The 18,991-nt window shown below is 42.1% G+C and overlaps 1 protein-coding gene across 1 annotated transcript in view; it reads right to left on the reverse strand.

The window, feature by feature from the left end:
- Positions 1–14,667, reverse strand: part of TMC5 (transmembrane channel-like 5) — an 18,260-nt gene extending 3,593 nt beyond the window's left edge. The window contains exons 1-16 of the mRNA XM_010146325.1: positions 14,594–14,667; positions 13,870–14,069; positions 13,359–13,463; positions 10,827–10,926; positions 10,135–10,225; positions 9,616–9,864; positions 8,250–8,401; positions 7,571–7,715; positions 6,888–7,043; positions 6,162–6,328; positions 5,425–5,503; positions 5,045–5,142; positions 3,260–3,355; positions 2,652–2,727; positions 1,688–1,821; positions 342–515 (exon numbers count right to left, since the gene is read on the reverse strand). Of these exons, the coding sequence (XP_010144627.1) occupies positions 342–515; positions 1,688–1,821; positions 2,652–2,727; positions 3,260–3,355; positions 5,045–5,142; positions 5,425–5,503; positions 6,162–6,328; positions 6,888–7,043; positions 7,571–7,715; positions 8,250–8,401; positions 9,616–9,864; positions 10,135–10,225; positions 10,827–10,926; positions 13,359–13,463; positions 13,870–14,069; positions 14,594–14,667 (2,096 nt within the window). The remainder of the gene's footprint in view (positions 1–341; positions 516–1,687; positions 1,822–2,651; positions 2,728–3,259; positions 3,356–5,044; positions 5,143–5,424; positions 5,504–6,161; positions 6,329–6,887; positions 7,044–7,570; positions 7,716–8,249; positions 8,402–9,615; positions 9,865–10,134; positions 10,226–10,826; positions 10,927–13,358; positions 13,464–13,869; positions 14,070–14,593) is intronic.
- Between the last annotated feature and the right edge of the window lie 4,324 nt (positions 14,668–18,991).

Below are 18,991 nucleotides of genomic sequence, written 5' to 3' on the forward strand. Positions count from 1 at the left end.
CTGATTCATTCACCTCTGGGAAGAAGGCGGCTGTTCCTAAAGCTAAGTGTGCCCGGCAACAGGGCCTGGAGCCTCTGCAGCAGGAAACTAGAAATACGCAGTGAAAAGCAGTGTATCCTAGGGTCAGCATTAAGCTGGTTTGTAAAGTGCTTTGGCATCCTGACATAAAAGGACTAAGTTTTATAACTTCTTTATATACTTCAAGTACATCAATTTCCAACACATTAATCATTTCTGATGCTTTAAAATGCACTTTATGATTTTTAATGAAGAATGGCTGTCATTGCCAGCTTCTTCCACTGCAGGTCCTTTCCCAGTGCTTTTCTTTAGCAGATACTTACAGGACAAGAGCGGAGAGGATGAAGAAGAAGAGTTCGCTTGTAATTAAGTTATGGTAGATCCACACCACCCATTTTGAGGCAGTGTATGTTTCCAGTGTTTTTACCCACTCCGCGACTGCAGCATACATGGAAGGCAAACCTCGGAAAGGACCACATTCTTCTGAAGGCTTTAACCTGGAAGCATGAGAAAACAGCTACTTAAAGAGTCATACATTAACTAGCGATTTAGTTACCATCGTGATTTTGTACATCAAGATGCTTGTTAGTTTGCCATACCCCGCCCCGCCGCTCTCTTTGGACCCTCAGGGAACTTCCATGATCTGTGTTTGATTTTCACCTTGGGTCACTCTCCAGCTGTTGAAATGCCCACCCCAGACTATGGGAGCGAGAGGTAAGAAACCCTGCTGCAAAGGATCAGTACCAAGCCCTGCAGACACAATCTTGACCTAAACGCAGCAAGTCGACCACTGTAGCGTATGCTACAGCAAATTGAAAATCTGGATTTCAAGGTTTCACCACAGGTGCTGAAGGGAACGATCACTTCGCCTTGCCTTCGAGGACATGAGTTACTATGGGTTTTCAGTAACAATAGACTGCGGTGAAGCAAGGCAGCCTACAGCAAGAATTATCATTGTCAGGTAGACCGAACCAGGAAAGTGGTGTTTGCTTTGAAATCAAGCCACTCCACACAGTCTGAAATTCCCACTTGCCATCTGGAAATGTTTGCTCCAAAACATTGCATCCCACCCACCTTCACGTGTAGCCACCTGTCTTATTAACTATCACAATTACGTGGCTGTGAATCGCCAAGAAAAAGAAAAGGGGTATCCATGCTGCCCTCATTACTGTGACCTGAGTAACATGCACATTAAAAAATAGCTTTAAAATACTGGTAACAACCAAGACGCATTATTGCAGAGGTCAGCGCTCCCTGCAAGAAGCGCCTCTGAAGCTGGTAATTGGAAGTTGACCTCTGTTGAGTTTTTCCAAGTGTTTCCCCACTGCAGACCCAGTATGGTCTATAACATAAATAAGTCCAGGAGCTAAGACTGGGTCGCAAAACTTCTGAGGAGGAGGAAAAGCCAAAGTTGCTATGACGTTTAAACAGGAACCCAGAATTTCCACATAACTTTGTTTCTCCTCCCACATTCTTATGGGAAAAGTTACTGCATAAACCACATTATTGCGAAGTCATGGAGAACATCTTGGTTTTAGGATACCGAACATCTGGAACCTTCCATTAGCAATGAGTATAGCTTTTTCTATAGAAAACTGCAGGTTCCTCTGCCTGGTATCAGGTCACACAGCGCATCATAATAGGATCGAATGCCAGTGATCTCCCATACCTCCAGACAGTGACTCCAACGACAGACAGGACTCCAACGAAGGAAGGGAAAAACAGCAGTAAAATGAAGTATGTTGTCATTTGAGCAGTTCTCCAGACTTTGCGAGGGGGTTGGCAATTCATCCTCAGACTGACCTGTAAGAGATGAAGGTACAGTGACTCTTGGAACGGCGTTACATGCCACTTCAAGTCGGTTTAAGTCAATCCTACTGAAATTGTGGTGGCAACTGCTGGAATAGCATCTATCAAAAGTTTCCAAGAATTTCTTTTATATGAATTGGATCGATATACTGAAGTTTTAGAAAACTTCAAGAATATAGTCTTTAAATAGTAAAAGGCAAAGTGAGCTTCAGCTTGGTTCTTCAGGACTGTTGGGTGGAGTTTGCTTTTGTAGCACATGCAAACCCAACGCTCAAGGAAGTTTGAATCAACCCTTCTAGCTTTGCTCTTCTACATTCCACATTACAAACTCTGCACTGACCCACCAAACGATCTATCATCTAGTCATACTATTGAGACAAAGAATTGTGAAAAGAAGGAATTTCCTTCATGACCTCTAGCTGAATCACCCTGCTTACACTTAGATATCTCGTAGGGAGGGGTTGTTGCTGGGAAGCCAGAATCACAGCCACAGGATGAGTGTCTGTACCGACATATGCACCTATACTAATTCCCCAGCCTTTAATTTTACTACTTTATTCTCTCCCCTCTCTAACTGTGCTCTTAACACCTCCTGGAACCCTTCCACACTCTTCCCACCTCTCAAGTTTCACAGGTTTTAATTCAAGGGCTTGCATATAAATTGTGTTTCTTTAAAGCAACCCCCCCTCAACCCAATCAACCAAACTCTCCCCCTAAATGCAAAATTCCACAGCCTCCAGACAAAACCAGCCCTCTGATGCAATAAATTCTGCCCAGATTTCAAACCATGAAAGTTTATGATGAATACATGTAAAGTTTGTTACCATTTTCACATAAAATACTATAGAAAATGATATCATCTGGATAGCAGGCAGCAGAGGCGAGAAAAGGATACCGATCCTGCAAGAAAGGATTTATAGGAGAAGAGTCAAATCTTCACTATTCAGGACATGCCTCTCTGTGCACTGAAAGCAGAAAATACCACACTAACTTCCTATAGTTAGTGGCTGGTTATTTGGCAATGTAACTATTTTAACAGTGATCCTGTAACAGTAACGCAGCCTTTAAAAACACGCACACGTACATTCTGCAGAACTCTCTTACAACTGGAGGAACATACTCATCCTTAGACATGAGAAATCTTTTCCAGGGTTTCATACTGAGGCTATTTCAACAGGAACACCATTCCAGAGGGGAAGCAGACAAAACTCTAGGATGTTCCTTTTACAGGTTTCTCCCAGACCAGGTGGCCACAGGGTAAACTACTGACTAAAGCTGTTGTTATTACCTACATAATTACAGAGGACCAGCAAGTCACAATCTGTACAAAGGTATTAATATGTCCTCTCTCCCAGCACCCACAGGTGTCAGAATAATGCTCCATGGTATTTCTAGGTGCAAATGAAGTTTTGGCTGTAAATGTAACACTCACCAGGTCAAGGTCTGTGCATAGATCAAATCTAAAACATTTCGTCCAATATCAAATTCTGGCAGCCCCCGGCTCACGCAGACTGTAGTTCCAATAATTCTGGGGGTGGAAAAAAAGCCCAGTGCAGCACAATAGCATTTGCTAAATGATCAAACCCTCTGTAGAAATCTCTACAAATGACCTTCTGAATACGAGCATCAATGACAAATGATTCAGGGGCTGCATTAACCACGTCATGCAAAGCAGCCATAGCTCATGGATTGGACAGCACATCAGAAATGAAACAGAATTTGGCAAAAGAAAATTCCCGTAACACACAGCAAGGCTGAAATAAGAACTGCGAAATTTCTCATACAACTCAAAAAAAAAGTTGTAATGGTATCAGAAAAGCATCCCTATGCTTAAACAGTTGAAATGGCAAGTTGCCCCAGCACAAAACTGTAACAGCTTTCCAGTTCCCGAGTCCTGAGAATTTCCAACCTCAATCGAAAACGTGAATCTTGTGAACTGACACTTTTAACACACCCTGAAGTATATCCTACTCAAACTAACTGTGGCTGCAAGTAGCGAGACATGCACAGGAAAGTAAGTGCTCAGAGAATTCCTACTGAGAACCAACAACCCCTTTTTATCACCTCATTTTCCCTGGGCTGGGGAGATTCGGTTTCTGCTTGTTGTAGCAAGAACAATAAAGATTTTGGCAGCTATCCCATCCCGCCTTTCCTACAGGTCTTGGTACCACCTCATCACCTGTGTCATCAACAATGTTTCGGGGCTGGGCTTTCGGGGGTTACTCTGAATACACACAAGGAAACACGAGCAATTGTACTTTTCATCATTCACGGCTGTCAGTCTGGTGCTTTTGCAGAGCTTAGTGGAGGGCGTTCACCACAGCTGACACTGCCGTTTGCTGCTGCGACCTTTGGCTGGGAGGCAGATTCCCATCTGAGCAGGATGAGAACAGCAGCAGGATTAAAGTACCCGGGCAAGGCTGTGGAGGGGAAGTCTTCAAGGCTTCGCACTGTTGTTTTGTGTTAATTTAACATAAAGATAACCAAGTCCTACCTTATAAACCAGTCTTATTCACATCCTGTGCAGAGGGGGAACAATGAATCTCCTACACGAGCATGGCCAGGAACCCTAAATTCTCTGCAGAACCACCAAGCACTAAACACTACCTGGAGTCACAAATAACGCTCGGCAACAGGAAGGTACACACAGCAGATGTCAGAAGTAAAAGACTTTTGGCTTACATGCTTAGCTATATTCATGTTCTGTTAAAAATGCTGTATCATTTACCAGGCTGCAGAACTCCGCATTTGAGAGACATGTACATCCTCAATAAGACTGATGAAAATAAGAATTAAGCTTGTGTGCTCTCTGTAAAGTGACATAACTAAGAGGAAAAAAATTACAGGGGGCCATACCAAGGCAAGCCAGCAGGGTGCCGGTGCATACGCAGAAAAGCAAGGTTTTCCGCTTGAGACACTTGCTCCTTTGTCACCCCATTCAGGAGCTTCGTGGGAGTACAACGTGGCTTCCTCCCTGCCTGTGTTTCTACCTCCAAAGGAACAAAGGACACATTGGGGGAGTAGAACCGTCCACACTCTGACCTCCTCCGAAGAAGGAGCTGCAATATATACAAGGCATGTACTATGGAGACAAGCAAGGAAGCTTCAGTGGCGCCACTGCCACGCTTCTGTTGGATTCTCCTTTTCTCACACTGGAAAAAAATCCCCTGTGTCTTCGGTTAACGAATAAACACAAGATTAGAAAAATAGTACTCACCTTTGCAAAAACTCTCCAAAGAAAGAGCCAAGCAAACAAAATATGAAGTCAACTAGAACAAGGCGATAGACATCTTGGCCAATCAGAGTTTCCCAGCACTTTAAGCAGAGAAAAAAAGAAAAAAAAGCACTTTTAGAGTCAAAAATCATGTGATTGTAACATTGTTCCCAAATGTGTGGGCATCTGAAACTTGGGCTACAGATCAAAGACTTGCTAGCAAATCGTTGTTGTCTAATCATTAGCTGACCTCTCATTGCTAATAAAAAAAAATCAGTTGGGTGACAATTTCAGGTAAGACACTACGTGTACTTCCCTTTGCTGTAGCAAAGTGGTTCTTCACCTGACATTGTAAGTCAACGATTGTATTTTTGAAGCTTTACCTGTGACTCTGATGCAGCCACAACGTTAAGCCAGTAGTAGCACAATATTCCAACAATGGATATCTTCAGGGTGATATTTCTAAAAGGAAAAAGTACCAGTAACTGCCCTGACAGCTGGTTCATAAGCTCACTGGGGGGAATGATGGCAGGAGGACTGCTGGTTACACTTTATTACCTCCTCTTACAACACAAATAGCGCTGCAGAGTGCCAGGACTATTAGGAGCTCTCCTGGGAGCCCGGATGCAGCATTGTTCTATTGTCCTGGCAGAAGGGGAGCCAGGCATGACAGACTTGGCACAAGCCTCTGCTAAACAGGCTCATGGTTGGGTGTGAAGGCTCCACAGGGGAGGAAGGTCTGAGGGACACCAGGGCTTACACGGTGTTAATTCCAGGCATTTGTATTTAAGTAAAACCTCCTCACTCCTCTCTCCCCTTCCTTTCCTTGGGGGGGTGAACACCCCAGGGGCCATCTAGGGAAGCTACTAACAAAACCAAGCCCAGCATCACAGCATGCCTAATTGAGAGGAAAACCATACCCTGCCCTCATGGAGAGACGTAACACTCCAGAAGGCCCACAGAAGATAAAAGAAACATGGAGGGAAGAGTGTACAGAAGCCTTTGGGGAAGATTAACAGCTCCCTAATGCCCACCACACCACCTACATGCAGCTTCTTCTCAAAAAGAAGAGTCAGACAACTTCAGGCAAAAAGCACTAAGGGGTGGTAGCAACAAATACCTGATAATAGTGACATATATCTGTTGCCCAGGAATCTGAAATCTCTCCAGGTGTCCAAGCCATGAGTAGAAGAACGGGATGGATGTGTTGAGGAGAGAAGTGACAATAGGTAGCACCAACATGGCAGCTTGGGTCTCTAGGTCATTTTTACGCCCTTTCACAAACAGCTTAGAGAGGGGAAATAAAACAAAACCAAAACAACTGAACAACTCCAGCTTAGAGCCTTAACCAAAACGCAGCATCAGGTTGTGTCCACAGGCACACCTCCATGTGTGTCCTCATGTTAGAGACTACCATGTTCTACAGGCCCAAGTCCAGCAGCACAGCGACCCTCTCTCCTCCCTCCGCATTACAAGCGTGGCAGCCCCAGCTTAAACGCGGCTCCTAGGCAAAGCAGAGGCAGGCCTTGCTGAGGCTTCTTTTTGCTGTTCTTTCAAGGTCACCGCTGCACTACCTCTAAGCTAGCCATGAGCCCAGGCAAGCAGCTGCTGGGCTGAGGGGGGAGATTTGCTCAGACCCCTCGAGTCCTGCGCCCTTGCCGTAGTCCCCAATGGCACGAGCCTTTGCAATAGTGCGTACCTTTAGGTACGGCAGAGTTTGGGTGTGCACTGGCAAAAACAACAGCTATGCTTCCCTATGGTCCTAGTAGTGACCAGACCACTGCTTGCACTCAGTGTAAGACAGAAAATTGCATCTCCAAAAATAGACTGAGAAATCTGTCCTTACCTTTAGGTTATTAATGGAGAGGAAGTAAACACCCGCACAAGCAGCTACTGCTGTTCCCAGGGAAGCAACCCAAGAAACAAGATGAATACCGATGCGAACAACTCTCTCCCTTACAGAATAACTTAGAACTTCTCGGCTGACTTCAGCGAGGTCTTCCTGCAAGGAAACGATTCCTTAGTCAGCAGCATAAAGCAAATCCTGTTTCAAGTAACTACCTGAGAGACTGAATGAAAGATTATTTCTCTAGAAGATGGGCAGAGCAATATCCTGGGAACATTTACTGGACAACTTTGTGTTCATATCCTAAAAGGCTTTTCTCTTGACAGTTACACTGTATTTCACAGAGAATACTACAAGCCTGCCTTTTGTTTACCAAATGCTTCAATAGCAGGAAGGAAAAACAGAAGAAATACTCTGTTTGGAAAACTTAACAGTCACCGAGATTCATTTAGAACAGAAGTACACAAATATTTATATGCAGCTTAAAGAGAAAAGAAAAAAAAAAGGTACCTAAGCCAGCTCCCGGAGTTCAAACCAAATGAAACTTAACAGTCAGGAAAAGGTATGTCTGTTAGGAACAGGGCGAGCACGCTTCAGTCACTCTGACGGAGACTGTACAGGCACACACAAATTCAAAAGCACAGCCCAGTCTCTGGCAGTGACTCATGCATGCTAGTTTGTACCTTTATTTGTGTGCTGAGATTCTTTTGTTTCAGCTTCACGGCTTCTTCACTAGTTATATTGAAGTCCCAAGTGCAGAGCAGTTTGCTCGCATTTCCAGAGTATGTCTGAGGGTTAATGAAGTTCCTCCAGAAGGATTTTGCCATACTGCAATGAAAATTAAAGTTGTGAGATGAGTAACTGGGGAATACATCAAGTTTGTCCAGCAGGCCAAGAAAGGAGATGTGTCAGTTTTTCTATCTGTCCCAAGGCTACTGGACCTATGTCAGAGCATGGAAAATAAACTTTAATTAAGAACAGTTCTCGCCTTTCCTTCTCCTAGTTGTTGCTGACCAGCTTTACCTCTGGAAGGCCATGTCATTACCAGAAGATATTAGGAGCAACAGCTTACAAAAGGGGGTCATGATATTCACTGGTTTGAACTGGGATGCTCTGCATGTCCCTTACTAATTTTCAGTTATTCTCCATTTGTCTAATAAAGGTTTGATTTCTGGAGACTGTCTTTTGAGCAGAAGCTTCTCCTTAAACCCTAGTCCTGGAAACAAGGACTCACAGAAACATGCTCAGGTAATTATTACTGCTAGCCATTGACAGGGCGGGGTTTTGTTGCTGTTGCTTATGATGTTTTGTTTTGTTTTGATTTTTCCCTTAATGTAAATGAAATAAGAATAGTTAGTTTACCTGAACAACAAGATCAGAAAGCAGATGACAAAATATATTCCAACGGTGAAAATATAGGCCAGCTGCATGTGGTAAGATGGACCATTCTCTATTTTACTGATGGTAGCATTGGTGTAAAAGCCATAGTAGAGTACTGTTTGTTGAAAATAACCCTGAAAAGATACGGACATCATTCAGAACATTTGCTATCACCTCCGTGTGGTGGGAAGTATCATCAGCTGAAGCCAAGTTAATGGCAGTGGGAGCTGTCCCATTCCTTACTGAGAAATCACAGATGTGTTTAAATTCCTAAATATCAGGCCCACCGTTTTCCTTCTATCATCTAAAACCTTCCATAGCTTTAAGAGCTTCAGAGATATATAAATGACTTGTATCTTTCTTAAGATTCATGTGGGATGGTCATGAGCATTCAACTCCTTTGCAGGATTTGCTCTGAAAATTCCTGAAGAGGGAAAGGCTTAATTGCTTCTTTCTCAGGAGCAAGGTTCTGTACTGACAGATTTTATCAGCTGTGAAGTAACTGGGAAGGAAGCACATGACATTCAACACTAGAGTTACTACATTATAGCTGAGCTCCTGCAGTGTTACCGTACTCTGTACTCTGCAAAGTTAAACAGCATTCCTAGGAAACACGGTGCTTCAAAAGCAGTTTTAGAAGGAAAAGGCTGACACCTTTCATCTTTAAAAAAGATCTCAACTAAGCAATAAAATTGACACATTTTTACAGCAAAGACAGGAAAAAAATAGTTAAGTCACATTTTTGGATCACTTAGTTGATGAATACTAGTTGAGTGAAAGCAGTGCAAAATTCTCCCTTAAAACCAGCCTGGGACATTTACATTCCCTGAATGCCAAAGACCTCCACACGACGAAAAGATCCTCCTGTTTCCGGGCCCCACTGAGGTCAGTGGGTCACCACAGAAAGATCTGCGTGCTTCTTGGACAAATAAAGCTCTGGAAATAAGCAAAATTCACAGGATCACATATGGCAATCTGCACTCTATTTTCAGAGGAAAATTAGCATGGGAAAAATGTTCTGCTGGAGACTGCTGTAGCTATCTCTGAAAGGCCGGCTTCCTTTGTGTCCCTTCCACCGCTTTCTGAGTGATGAAAGTCTTGAAACACTGCTGAACTCATCAATCTTTTGCAGTGAGACAAATGCAGCAGAACAAGTTCCATTCGGCTCACTCTGCATCAATATTTGTTTCAGCTTCTTTTTCAAACACATACCAAATGTTTCTAGACACGCAAAATTCTATCTCCACCTCTTCATAAGAAACACTAACCTTTTTGCTCTAAGTGTGTGTTTTTAAAGCAGATCTGTTGCGCACACAGCACTAATACAAATCTGCTGTTACATACTTACAGCTCCAGTGATCAGCTCCAGACCCTTGAACGAAAGGTCATTTGGTTCTGCTGCAACAAACTGAGGGACTGCGAGGAAACCGAAGTTTATGAGGAATGAGAAGATGTTTAAAGTTATCAGCCACTTCAAGAAAATAAAATAAGAAAGAACGCTTGTTCCAAACTCAGCACCAATGATCTTCAGCACCCTGTGCCATAACCATAGTTGGTGAAAATGTTCTGACAAGCTATTTCCAAACCGCCGAAATCGCTGAAGAGCAAAAGAGGAGAGACGGGGAACAATTTTTACGGTTCCATTTTGATAAAAGAACAGATCTCCCCCACTACATGCACCATAAGATGCTTAACTGCTCTTCCCAAGTGCTACCATAATGCAAGTCATTATTAATAAACATTGCGGCAATTAATTGGTTCTTTGGTAAATAACATAAAGCGAGTTCCCAGATACCCCTGAAGACAGTGATAACGTTGGAGCTAAAGTGATTTACTCTACTGTGACTGACAGAAGTTTCTGACTTACCACTACTGCTCCTTGCAGACACTCTGTACAGCAGGAAAGTTGAGTACAGTGGTGCCGTGATTTTTTTGTTATTTCTTTGAGAACTTTATTCCTGTGGAAGAGCAGGACAGTGGGAGGCAAGCATTATACTATGGCTTGTAATTAAAACAAGAAGACAAAGAAGCTGCTGCAAGCACAGTTTCACACATGTGCACATGAACAGAGTTAATAAAACATGGAGAAGCTCTAGGGGTTCTTTTTCTATTAGCCAATACCATGGCTCTTGTCCATGTTTTGACAGCACGTTCCAACCCCTCCCTAACTCACTCTGGAAACAAAATTTAAATATATTCTGTTATGAGACACAAGGATAATTGAGACCACGTGGTCTCTTCTCCATTTTCAATGGCCAACAGCCAAGTTTCCTTTGAAAAGAAATCACAAGATATCATTCATAATCAAATCTCAAGGCCTTGATATTCTGTTTTATGTTACAATATATAAGAGATTCTTCTCATCCAAAGAAAGGATAATGAACCATCTTTAAATTATTTTCCCTTGCAAGATGTTAACTTTTACAAAGTGCATTGAGAAGTACTTCCAGTTCTTTCGAAGTGACAAACCAAAGCTGAGCAGATGGCAAACACCCATATCTGATAGCTAGATGGTGAAAGTACTGTTTGTAAAACCAAGCGGATACACTTTCATTTTACCTGATCTCTCTCTTTTTTTTCATGGTCTCTGGCATCTTCTGGATTGCTTTAATCCTTTCACTGGTGGACATACTTGCAAGACTTGCAACTAACTTTTCCTCTGCAAAAAAACCACAAAAATTCAAATTTTGGAATAATAATACAGTAAATTCTTATACAAAATATAAAATGGGTATCACAACATTCCCCATTTTTACTGCTACCAAGGTGCAGCATGTTCCAAGACTTAATAATACTTCGCAGAATATCCTCAGCTCCATCAGTACTCTAATCTGGATGTAAGTAGTACAATACTGAATGCGAAAAAATAAATACGATTTGTCTGATGCTTGTTTTAACATTAATGCAAAGAGCTGCGATATGAGGGAAAAAACTGATAAACTACAAAATTCTGGTCTACTGCTCAATCACTGTTTGATAGCTACATTTCCGTGATGCTACATATTGACTTGAAAGCTGCACTTTTGTCTTACTTATTCTATAATTACAGTCGATGTTAGTGCCCAAGCTTAGCACTACCTATGAAACAGCCTGAAGTGTGTTACTTGACAATCAGGCTGGTTTTGCATAGCTGGAATTTGATGCTAATTCCAGACACAGTGGCTGGAAACAGTGTGCTTCATTTATCTTAGGATTTTAGTGTGCTAGTGGAGTATAAAAGATTAATCACTAGCATTAACCCAAAACCAAATCATTCCCATAACCACAGAAAGACTGTACACACAATTCTGGGGATAAACCAAGAACAGTGTCAACACCACCATCCTTGTGGAAGATGAACCACTTATCTGAACTCTTACCTTCTTTGCCCGCTGGCTCCGTTTCAAACAGGCTGGAAGAAGTCATGAAGATCTCATCAGGTGGTTTTCTGTTACGTCTCTGAATACAGCTATCTAAATAACATGCAGTGTTTAGTAAGCCCAGATACTCCTGACACACAGACTTCAGAAATTCAAATTTTGCTTTCGCAGAAATGACTGCAAAAAACTACACCCTGCATACTACCTACGTGCAAACATATACTCCCTCAATCACTTCTTTCCTGGTCAGGCTTGACGACCTTATGCCGTATTTTTCAGATACATGCTGGAAAAGAGGTCTTGAGCCCAGCTGTTGTGGAAAATGGTGTCATCCAACCCTTTCCTAAATGTGTACATTGGTTATTCAAGATTTTCTTCCTAGAAGACAGGCCCATCCTTTAATAATCCTTCTACTGACTTCAAAGGGATTGTTTTAGAATCACACTCAGTCGTGCTGGTGAAGTTACATGTACTCGACCCCCATCTCCCTCAGGGGCAAAATGCAACTGTTCTCTCAACCGTCTTCCATCCAATTATTCAAATACAAGTGACTATATTCCTTAAATGCATCTGCCTTCAGCTATGAAGAGATGAGTTCAGCCGAAGCTTAATTACCAGTCTGCAATGTTACATTGGCCCTTACGAGCTTGACCCTCCGGCGTGGAAGGCCCCAACTCACCGATGGTCTGTTAGTTAAGGCAGGTGGTGCAGGCTCCTTCGCCACATTTACTGTTCAGATCTAACGGCTCCCTGATGTTACTGCCATTTCCATTTTGAGCCAACTTTCTTTGTAGCAATTAAAAAGAACCAGAAAAAGAAAACCATCTGTGCCTCCTTGTGAAGGCACTTCTTGAATTTTCAGCACCCTGACATTCATCTTCTAGCCGACTGTGTTGGAAGTGTGCTCTGTCCTTCCTACCAGGTAATAAAAGCCACGCATGATAATTGGTGCCTGGAAGTGTCCTATCTCCATGGTCACCCATGGAGTGGGGCATTTCCAGGTACTAATAAAATCATTGCTTTTTAATACAGGATTTTGCCAAACTTAAAGACCATATTCTTAAAGATGAAAGAGAAAAATAAAACCAAAAATCCCTCACTTCGGGGGCACAGAGAGGTAGTTCTTTCAGTGTAACAATTCCAGAAAAGAACTCGCAATTACATTTCAGAGCAGCAGACAGGAACCAAACCATTGTAACAGAAAAATCAACACGATATGGAAAGAACAGTTCCTACCCAGAACATGAACAATGAACTTCTATGCTGGCCAAAACCAGAACCCAGCTTGTACTATTCCAGCCCCTTGTATTTTAGGGAATATAAATCTCTAACTACTATTATAGTCTAGAATTTACACAGAGACAACATAGCGAAAATTCACTAAAGACAGTCTCAAAAATGCATCCTATCCTCTCCTTATTTCCTCCTACAATGAGTCTCCTCAGATAACCGTGAAAGTTTGTGAAATGTGGACTCATTTATAGGGAGTTTGGGTTAAAATGGGTAGGCATTTTATCTTTCTTTGTTCAAGAAACAGGCCATCACTTTCAGAAAGATATTGAAAAATTCAATGGCAATGGTGTAGGATAGTAAAAGAGAATTATGTTTTATGATTCCTTTTATTACATGAAGATCTTCATAGGTGAACCAGAAAGTTTTAAAATATTTATTATTTTATGAGGGGCAAGACTGCCATGCAGTGTCCTGACACACCACAATCCTTACGTCTTACCTTCCGATACATCGGAAACTCTGTGGGTATAGGGGCGCTCTGGCAGGTGGAAGGAGGAAGGTGGGCTGTACGCCAGTTCCGGCTCCGGCTCAAAGGAAAGATTATCTGTTGAAGGCAATCAGAATTATACAGAAAGTTGTATACTGCTATGAATTATTTACAAACACAGAATAGCAGCCCTACGGACCAAACACAGCTCTGCTGCCAACTCAGCAGTGCGCTCCATTAACAAAACTCCTGCACTTCGCTGCGATGTACATCCTAGCACTCACGACTCGAGCAGTCCCTGCAAGTCAATGTTCACCGATCTGTGATACAACAGGCAGTGCCTGGATCTGTTAATGTAACATCTGAACTCCTTCAAGGAAAAAAGCAAAACAACCCCACAGCCACCACATACATATCTATATACAAAGCTGAGCTTTGCTGAGCTAGAGGACTCCCCTGGGACGGAGTAAGCCGTTACTTGTTCCAGTGTTTCTGTGAGCTGTTCACATGAGAAATTACATACCCGTGGAACGCCCATAGGGACTCCTGCTTGGGACATTAATTCCTGGTAAACCCTCGCGGTACTCAGAGCCATGTCTCATGAAGGCCATTGGTACGGCCTGAGGGTGACTCTGTCCTCCTCCACGGTGCTCTCTGTAGGAGCCACGCCATGAAGAATCGTAAGGGGGTCGTTGAGAGAACAGATTCTTTTGAGAACTCCTCCTGCGTAAGCAAAAATGAAAACCTTGAGCACCACAAAAACTCTCAGATATCCTTAAATTCGGTGTAACAGGTAACAATTTTTTGAGTATATTATGAAACAAACTTTGATACTGAAAAGTATTTTGTACTCAGAGCTCCCAACCTCATAATTCTGATTTTATCATCAATTAAATCAGAAAGACTAAAACTTTTCTCGGGAATAAGTGCTTGGAAAACAAGGACATGCAAGGTTATAGCACACTGTGAAAATTACTGGAAGTTAAAAAAAGTCCACGACATAATGCCACAAATCCTAAAGCATATTTAATTGATAAACTCATCCAACATGTAAGAAGCAAACACGGCATTTGTCCTGAATGCTGCCTTCCCGACAACAGCTTCAAAAAATTGTGTTCAAGAATGCAAGCATAAAGGAGAGATTAATTCCACAAATTAAAACCCAGAAGAAAAAGTTTCTCCTGCATATTAATACAGAATTTAATTTCTTATAGTACAACCACAACGGGAAAATTAAATCAACTCACGTTCTGTCAATTTCCAGTGTCTCTGAGAAGTGGTAGTCTGGATTTTCAAAAGCTTCATTGTAATGGTAAGACATGACAAGTCCTTGTGTTGAGGGATGAAATCTTCCTTATTTTTGTCTCTACTGCTTCATTAATACATTCATGGGAAGAACTGATTACAGACCTAATTACAAAATAGAAACACATACATACAAAATGAAAAGAAAGAATCTCATTTTAGAATCTTGCTTAGAAGATTTTGCCATCCTGCCAACAAATAACATGAAACAATCTAAACTGGAAATGGTTCTAACTTAGTGCTATTTACCATTGGGAAATTAGGGTCCACCAGAAGCTGCAGGGGAAATGGGAACTAGTATTTCTCTGTAGTAAGCTGTATCCAAAACTGAGGAACTGGAGTGCCACCCGAAGTCTTCCCCAACAATGACAATGAAGCCAGGGTTTAGAAACATGTCAAAATATCAAGAAGAAAACAGATTCTCTCTTTGCTCCTCATACAGGAAAAGACGATTTCTGAGTACTGCATTTTCAAAACCAAAGAGGAGGTGAAGTCTGCCCACTTCCTTACCAGCAATGACATCTCTACGTCTTAGTCGTGGACAAGGGACCCACTGGACCACTGCTACATGCAGAGCTGACATCATTTAAAGACTCGCTTTTAATGAGGGCTCTTCGAATGCCTTAATGTCCCTACTCTGTGAATAGGTTTGGGCTTAGCTTTATTTCTCACAGAATGCTCCATTTCACTCTTAAGCAAACCAGACTTGGTCAGAGTTTAATGAATGGCAGTCCAGGTAAGTCTGTGAAAAGGGAACCTTACAGTAGAAAACCAGATTCCAAATTAAACAGGCAGTTCTTGCAACTAATCAAAAGTCATCCTGAAAATTAAAAAGGAAGCCATTCTTAGCATTTGCTCTTAAAGGCGCCATGCCAAGTTTGATCAGCTGGCAAGCTATTCAACCACCGGGAAAGAAAAAATAAACGGTAAAGGACATATCTGGCAAAACCCATCAGACCCTGCTTTTGCCTCAGCTCCACTGCTAGGAAAGCAGAGCTACATCTCATTTAACGGTACAGTCTCGACCACTTTTCCCTCTGCAGTGGTTTGTGATTTCTACTGCAGTAAAGGAAGTACCACATGAAGAAAAGTATCTTCAGAATGGGTAACTGTACAGTGCCTAGTTTCTGAAGGCTTGTCAAAACCTTCTCGTTTTGCCGAACGAAGTCTCAAATCTTGCAGTGCGACGTACAGTTGTAAAACACTGCCCAGGCTTTGCACGCTGACTTGCAGAGAGATGTGCACACAAACACAGGTGGTTGACTGACTTCAAAGTCCTACATTTTAATCAGAACATTGCCCACACTTTCATTACAGCATGATAAAGCACACTGCGAGGCCCACGTTTTCAGCAAACTTTAATTAGAAAAGCCTGTCAGGCAATTCGGATAGATGGTGCATCACCCATCCCTTCTGCAAACAGTGCAAGGGGATTACTGCCAGCAAGAAACTAGAAGCATTGCCTCCCCTAGGTGAAACCTGTGATTTTCAGGCAAAAATGTCATACCTACAGAGACAGAGTGAGGTTCTCAGGTATTGCATACTGTCACTTGGCTGCTGGCTGGGTTTAAACCACGGCAATCCAGAAAAGTAATTAGCAGAACATCCTCCCTCATCTCCAAGGAAACTAATAAACACCCCAGGAATCTAAGGCTCTTAGATGAAAGTCATGGGAAGTTTCAATCTCCCGAGAAGTAGATTTTCTTTGACAGAAACCTCTTAGCTCTTCATCTCTTGGGAACTAGCTTAGAATATATCTGAAGTTTTACACAAACTCCTCAGGAATTAGTACATTCTGTCCTTACACGCCATTAAAAAGAATGGAAACAACTCTTGAAAAAGAGTTGCTTGGAACATCATTTGCGAAAGAAAGATAGAAAGCAGGAGGCTGACAAATCTTCTCTTTGCAGAGCGGTGTCCATTTGTTGGACAACACTCTGGATTTCTGCAAACAACTAGACAAATCTTGTGCTCCTCCTCTGGAGAACAGAAGGATTGAAGATCAATGGGTTTAATAATCATCGATATTATGTAAATAAGGTACAGGATAGGTGGAGAGTGGGTGCTTTCCGCTTCAATCATTCAACACACACTGTATTGACACAGAACAGGAAACTCCAAGCAGAGCAGAGTCATGCTTCTGGATCATTCCCAGAAATATAACTGCCTTTACATCACAGACCAATGGCCTTGACAAAACACTCCAGGTTAGGGCCACCCATTCCGGTACAGGTAATTCTCTGCTATAGACACTAATCCTCATCTAGAATAGAAATCAAACATTAATGTCTTGCTAAAGGAGCACTTTGTACTGGTATCAAGTTTCAGGAAAGCAGCTTAGACCTTCAAGTCCTTTACCTGTAATCCCTCGTAAAAAGGATTGCATAAAGTAAATTTTACACACACATCTTGAAGAGGAAGTTCCAGAACTACTTCGTTGACTTAATAGTGTTGAACTAAGGGAACAGAACTCCGGGAAGAACTGATTCAGTAGGTTGGACGTGCCCTATTTCCATAAAGATCTTTCAGTTTTGTAGGATACGACCGGACAGGGCTTCACTCTTACCACAGTTATTTTTATTCACGAATCCCTGTTCTGTTCAATATGTTACACAGAGCTTCATACTGAAAAAAATCAGATTGATTTCTGGAAGCCAAACATGAGTTTGAGAGACAGACCAGAGTTAAAACTAAAGAAGAGTTAAAACTCTGCATTATTTCTTTAACACTCGAAAGACGTCACTTAGCTCAGAGTCAGACCATTATGGGCAAAAAAAGACTACAGCAAGACTCACTTCATACCACTGCAAGCCAGGCTTGTGACTAAATCTCCAAACTGCAGACCATCACATTCTTTGCCTATAGCAGACCTAAATTTTGCTTTGCAAAACAAGTTCTTTGAGTCTGTCTATTAACCAACTTTACCAGCTACTCGTATTTGAAGGAAGTGACTGGTTACAAAGAAAAGGAAGCCGGTTTTGAGTACGTGTTGGAATTAGTTTTCTGCTTTCAGTGAAAGCCTACCACACCAGGTCTGTTAGAGGTCTGTTACCAGAACAGTTCTATCATTTTGCCTTACAAGAAGCTTTGTTTATTCTGTACTTGCAACAGATACCTATCCAGTTTAAACGCAGCCTTCAAATTACACTTTAATGAGCAGTATCAGTTACAGGAGCCTCATTCTCAAGTTCAATTTGAAAAGCTTATGAAAATTACACATATGGTCATTTTAGTAAATACACAAGGTTTTAAACATACACAATGTTGTTGAACTAAAAAAAGGGCTTTGTTCTGTTTGTAATTTCTAGCTTAGCTTCCTGTTAGGATACTGTCATCTCATTACTATTTGCACAAAAAGCATTTAAGATGACCCGGAGGGAAAACAAAAGCTATTCACAATATTCTGGCAAATCACCTAAGAAGATAGAAAATAGCTGGCCAGAACCAGTCAAAAGAAAAGAAAACCAGTTTTGTCACAGGTTTCTCCTAACTCTTCAAAATCCTTATATACAATTTTCAACTTTTTGGACAAGTAATTTCACATAAAACAATTATTTTTTCAGACAAAATGCAGCTACATTAAGATGCAGCATAACATGTTAGTACATCAGTGCTCTATTCTACAATGAGCATACAGAAGCTACAGTCTACACGTCACAATTAGAGGCTTTTTTCACAAAAATGTGAATGGAGACACTGCCAGAGTGCTGATTCTTGTTACGACAGCCCGTACAGCCATACCACACCACTTCACCACTTTCATGGCAAGAATAAAAGTCCTTCTGACAAGCCTACTCTGCGAGGAAAAAAACCAACCAAACCCAAACCAAATGAAAGAAAAAACCCTGAAATCAATTGCTTTGGGTGCAGTACTGATGGAACAGGTGCCACTTCAACCCCGTTTTTCTCAGCACAGGCAGCCTGCTGCTATCCTTGTCCCACACCAGGGCTGTGCTGCATGGGCAGGGACTGACACAGCACCCACACATGGACTACCGCACCTTGAACATGGCTCTAGAGCTACTGACTGGCTGCCCGTGCCACACAGAGCAGGAACAGGCTGCTGTCGCCCCGAGACTGGCCGAGGAGACCATCACGACCCCAGGGCAGTGGAAGCAGAAGTTAGCACAGCTCCCATACAGTCCTGCTTGCAGGTTTGCTTACCTAACAGAGAGAGACTCAGCAAGAAAACCTTGGAAAGATTTGGCTTTTAGATGTATATTTAAGTTTCTGTATAGAAACGTGTTGACCTTTGTAAGTTAGGGCATAAAAGAAAAAAAAAAAGTAACGCGGGTCGGTGACTCCTGCGGACCAGGTGCACGGAGAAGCCACCCTCCAGC

This window comes from Buceros rhinoceros, unplaced genomic scaffold (assembly GCF_000710305.1).
Source record: "Buceros rhinoceros silvestris isolate BGI_N320 unplaced genomic scaffold, ASM71030v1 scaffold28762, whole genome shotgun sequence".
In the NCBI taxonomy this organism is placed as follows: Eukaryota; Metazoa; Chordata; class Aves; order Bucerotiformes; family Bucerotidae; genus Buceros; species Buceros rhinoceros.